This window comes from Limulus polyphemus, unplaced genomic scaffold (genome assembly GCF_000517525.1).
Source record: "Limulus polyphemus unplaced genomic scaffold, Limulus_polyphemus-2.1.2 Scaffold2000, whole genome shotgun sequence".
NCBI lineage: Eukaryota > Metazoa > Arthropoda > Merostomata > Xiphosura > Limulidae > Limulus > Limulus polyphemus.
In genome coordinates this window covers 91,072-96,194 of record NW_013667610.1, presented here as the reverse complement: position 1 = coordinate 96,194, position 5,123 = coordinate 91,072, and the positions used below count along the sequence as shown (strand labels likewise).

The following is a 5,123-nucleotide window of genomic DNA, read 5'->3' as shown; positions in this document are numbered from 1 at the left end:
CTGTGTGACAATAGACCATTCAGAAGCCTAGTATTAAGCTAATTTCGAGTCTCTTTTCAAATAATGAGTATAAATCAAATACGAATATTATACGAGATTATCCTTTTCATAATAATCCAATACTAATTGGGAATGTGGCTATTTTGTTTTGTTTCTGTCATTTTTAAATAAAGATCCGTAAAAACAAACCTGACGCTATATTTGAAGTACAAAGTACATGTATCTGTCTGGATGCCCATAAAGCTCGTGTTTGGGTTTTCAGACTGGGTTGTGTAAGTAAAAGTGTATTGTATTTTGTGGATATACTATGAACATAACGCACTAAAGGCCCTTTGATACCGCCTCAAAGAGATAATATAGAAAGAAATTGTACTTAAATAACAGCCCCTTCAATGATGAATATATTCTGCTGCTATTCGTTAAGAAACAAATTGTTCAAAATTCCTTAATTCAACTACATAATAATATTCTGTGGTTAGAATTTATAAACCGTAAAGTAACTTAATATGTATATATATATATAAAATAGTTTTGTTATCTCCCCTTTTCAACTAGAAACTTCGAAGTACTATATATATTATAGACATTCTGCAATTACTATGAGTAAATAATGGGCTATTTTAAAAAACAAACTCCACATGTTACAAAACTGAACAGCGTAATAAAACTGTAGTATAATAAGGAACCGTACTTGATTAATTAAGTTTTATGAAATGGCACCAGACTGGAAGCATTGATTATGTGAGATGATAATAATTATATAATCCCATATTATCAATTACTTCCACTATGTTGGAAGAATGGGCTATACAATAAAACATCAGAGCCAGTGTGTTTAATTTTATTTTTAGCCACTTCACATCGCGTGCCCACCACTACTTCTAAAACTTCAAAAGCTATTCAATCGAGATAAATATATTTTCCTATTTTTTTCTTGAAATTACTCTTAAACTTCTTAGGGTTTAGTCAACGGATCATTTATTGAAATATTTCAATTAAAACAGGTAATTACAATGAATTAAATATAACTGTTATCTTTTAAGTTCTTTACTGTAACTGTCACAACAGATAGAAATTACAGGATACAAGTAACATAGGTTTAAACAATAATAAACTTCGCAAGTAAAGACATGCCATTGGCTTAAAACCATGGCAATGTTAGTCTCATTTAGTGATTTAAAAAAAAATTTAAGACAAAACATGCTCTTAATTCAAATCTTGTGGGCAATAATTAAAATTAATCATCGCATATAATGGGAGCCTGATTTACACTAAAGTTATAATTATAATAAGCATAGAAATGTTACAAAAATTAAATAAAAATAGAAGATTATTACACTTTGAAGCTTCATTGGTAACAGTTTTTGTAATGTGGTGTAAAGCCCAATGACTTGAAAATAACTACTAACAAGATTAAAATATCATCACGTTACTTGCACACAAAATTAAGTCAGTTAAGAAAAAAATGACAAAGTTAGAAAAGACATCACTGCAAAAATAAATTATTAAATAAATATTGTATAGAATAATATTTTACAAATGTTGAGCTCTGTGGTATTTCTTAACAACATGTTCATTGACCTTCATATAAATTTGGATAAACAAAGGTATCAAGTTGCTTTAAAATGTCATTAACAAGACGTATCTTTAAAACACTTGTCAATCACCCATGTATATAACTAAGACTCTGATGCTTATATTCATATAAGAACATGCAGATACTAGCTGTTAGAGTAGAAAGCTACGAAAGGTGAAGACAAATAAGCAGAAAAAAATAATTAGCGAACCTTTAGTCTAACATGTTATTAGATTTACATTTGCTCTAGTGTATATTGTCTGATAAAACGAATTACTTTTTCTTTATGCTTATATTTTGCTGGCAAATGATATGATTATATAAAAACGTTAACTATGATTGAAGTTGGCTGAAATTTTTCTGAATAAAACTAAATTGTACAATAGTTTAGAGAGATATTGTTCTGACGACTAACGATTTATTGGGCAGCTTTGACTTGATAAATTGTCGTTTTGCTTCAACCTCTAAACTCTACGGTTTTTAAAATTAAAAGTTCTTGAATTTTTATATTTTTATTGACTGTATCTAATAAAGCCAAGTTCGATTTAGTGTGAGAAGGAGTAGCTAAAAACCAAAGTTCCTTTCAACATTCCTCAAGATTTAAAAGATTGCACATGGAATCCCAAGGAACAACTGACCTGTTCCATTTAATTACTTTAATGGTTTGATATATCAAAGTAAGCGGCACAGTTCCAAATTCATAATCCATGTCAAAACGTTTTAATAATTATACAAATAAGACTTCTACGCTACAGAAAGTGTAAGTCACTGAAAAATAAAATTAACAAAACCTGTCAAGTTTCGTTATCGTCATATTACATAGCTGTATCCTTGACTCAAACAACAACAGTCAGGTAGAATCCCAGTAGAAAGATAACTATGTAACCTAAATAAGAAAATTTCATGCTTATAAGCTATGGATAAAATTGTTTCATTTGTATATTTTAGCTACATGCATTCCTCACAATCTGCTTTCTATTTCAACGGCATTTGCAGTTTTGTTCCTATTGTTAAAACGGTACGCAAGATATTTCCCCCACTTTTCAAGTGCTTTTAATTCCTGCAGAAATAAGAAATTTTGAATGTATGTACAGTACTGTATCAATTTTAATCACCCCACGAAAGATATCTTTGTTACAATAACATCATTGTTGTTTAAACATTCACAACTAAATATTAACTATTGTTAAAACGGTACGCAAGATATTTCCCCCACTTTTAAAGTGCTTTTAATTCCTGCAGAAATAAGAAATTTTGTAATGTATGTACAGTACTGTATCAATTTTAATCACCCCACGAAAGATATCTTTGTTACAATAACATCATTGTTGTTTAAACATTCACAACTAAATTATATCGTAGTTTTCTTCAGTTTTATAATTATTCTAAAAACATTCTTTTGTATTCTTAGTAAAGATCTACCTCCCACTTTTGCAAGAAAATCTATTATATTATACTGTCAATATAAACTGTCTTGTACTGATATTATAGAACTTCAAATACATATTAAATACAAAATATTAGTGTGTATTAATACAACTAAACGACCTTGTAACACCAAATTAGACACTCAATATTTCGCTTTACAGCTTCTTCAGGAGCGTTCCACTAAAACACAAACGGTAACTGTAAAGCTGTAAAGCAAAACGTTGAATGTTTATTTGAAGAAAAACAACAATTTGGTGTTAGAAGGTCGTTTATTTCTAGTAATAAATGTCTTTTATACACCAATATGTACTACAGAAATTAAATAATTAGTTAATTAGCATGTATTGTTAAGAGTTTTTAAACCATTTTATTGTTGTGAAAATGCTATTGTCATGTTACTGCAGACGACATTTTGAAACTTGAAAAGGCCCTCTACAGATGTCATTAATGTACCATAAATATAACTTGTGACTATAATTGTAGCTGTTGAGTTTATTATTACAAGAAAATTCTACTATCCTTCAACTCGAGGAATGTTGTAAACTTTGAAAATCCTGATTTCTACTGCTAGATATACAACTTTATTAAAGAACATAATTTCATTGAATTAATCACTGACTAGCAACGATAATCCTTATCACAGTTTCTATCTTTAAACATATACCAAGTCACTGGAAAATATCTTTGACACTTTTCACCTTAAGACTTTTTTACATGTAAAACCGTTACTCAAGGTATATTTGTCAACACTCGGGAGAGGTTATTGTTGTACAAAATGGTGCAGCTATTTACTTTGCTTTTTATATACATGTTATTTGACTCTACATTAAAGTTACCAAACAGGTAAACAGTTGATCGACAGAGTCTGTTTTTTCTTACCACTGTGGTTAACTACCTGTCGGGTAGACTTACTGTAAAACAAACAGTGCTATTTTATCTTATAGCACAACAATGAAAGCGACACAATCTCAAGCACATCTTACGAAGTAAATATAAATGGTTTGGGAAAACAGTGCGTTGTTCGCATGTATTACTAGGTGCGTGCATGATTATGTCATAAATGAGTAAAAACTATTGAAAGTTTTCAAAAACTTCACAAAATAATAATTTTACGTCGCACGAACACTATATATGTATTAATACTGTACAATGACACAATACCTACATTTAGTTCTTTTTGCCATGAAAACTTTTCTAAAAACAAAAAAATCAAATATGTATTTTATCCATTAACTATATCAAGCAATTTCCAATCGCATTCTAAAATTAAATAAATTTTACTGGAATACGCTGCTGTCAACTTAATTCAATATATATAGTTTTGACACAAAATTACAATCAAATATTAATGCGAATGGTCACTAATACGATAAACACGTTAATAACAGAGAGTATACTTTCCCTTTTACTTTCTGCAAAACTTCTATATATAAACACAAAAAAGGTTAAAAGGCCTCCAAAAATGATAACCCTTTCATTCCCTAAGTCTGTGCCACTCCGCTATTTGTCGCCGTGGGGAATTCCGAACTTCTTGCCAATGCTGTTCGGCAGCGCCCCCTACCCGAGGCCCAAGAACCAGTCTCCCGATCACTTCATTCTTTGTGACACGATCCCAGTCTAGGACAAGAAATTCCAGTCCAATGGATTCCATTCCTTCATCATTGGGGACATCAAAAACAAAAGACTCATTAAACACAGGATTTACAGTGCGCTTCTTCACGTGTGTCTTCTTCTTAGCAACTCTCTGGTTTTTATACAGAAGATACAGTTTCACGTAAGGATCTGGAAATGAATAAAACATACAACAAAAACTATAGATACGCAGTTAAAGCTAAATAAGTGCATATGAAGGTAAAATAAATTTTATTATAACAACCTAACACAAACTTTTTCCAACTTCTAAAGTTTGGTTGAGTGAACATGGATCAATACAAATTAGAGCATACTAGCAGAGTATTGAAACATATTAAAAATTATTTTGTAAACTAATTTTCTGAGAACTTTTGAAAATAACTTTATTCGAATCATTACAATTTGCTCTTCTCTAAAACATTTACACAAACACAATACATACGCACACAGACATATATATATATATATATATATATATATATATATA

The 5,123-nt window shown here is 30.0% G+C and overlaps 1 protein-coding gene across 1 annotated transcript in view; it reads right to left on the bottom strand.

The window, feature by feature from the left end:
• Nucleotides 1-955: 955 nt before the first annotated feature.
• LOC106465613 (synaptotagmin-4-like) overlaps nt 956-5,123 on the bottom strand; it is a 23,436-nt gene continuing 19,268 nt past the window's right edge. Inside the window, exon 5 of the mRNA XM_022393548.1 lies at nt 956-4,786. Coding sequence (XP_022249256.1) covers nt 4,479-4,786 — 308 coding nt within the window. The 3' untranslated portion in view covers nt 956-4,478. The remainder of the gene's footprint in view (nt 4,787-5,123) is intronic.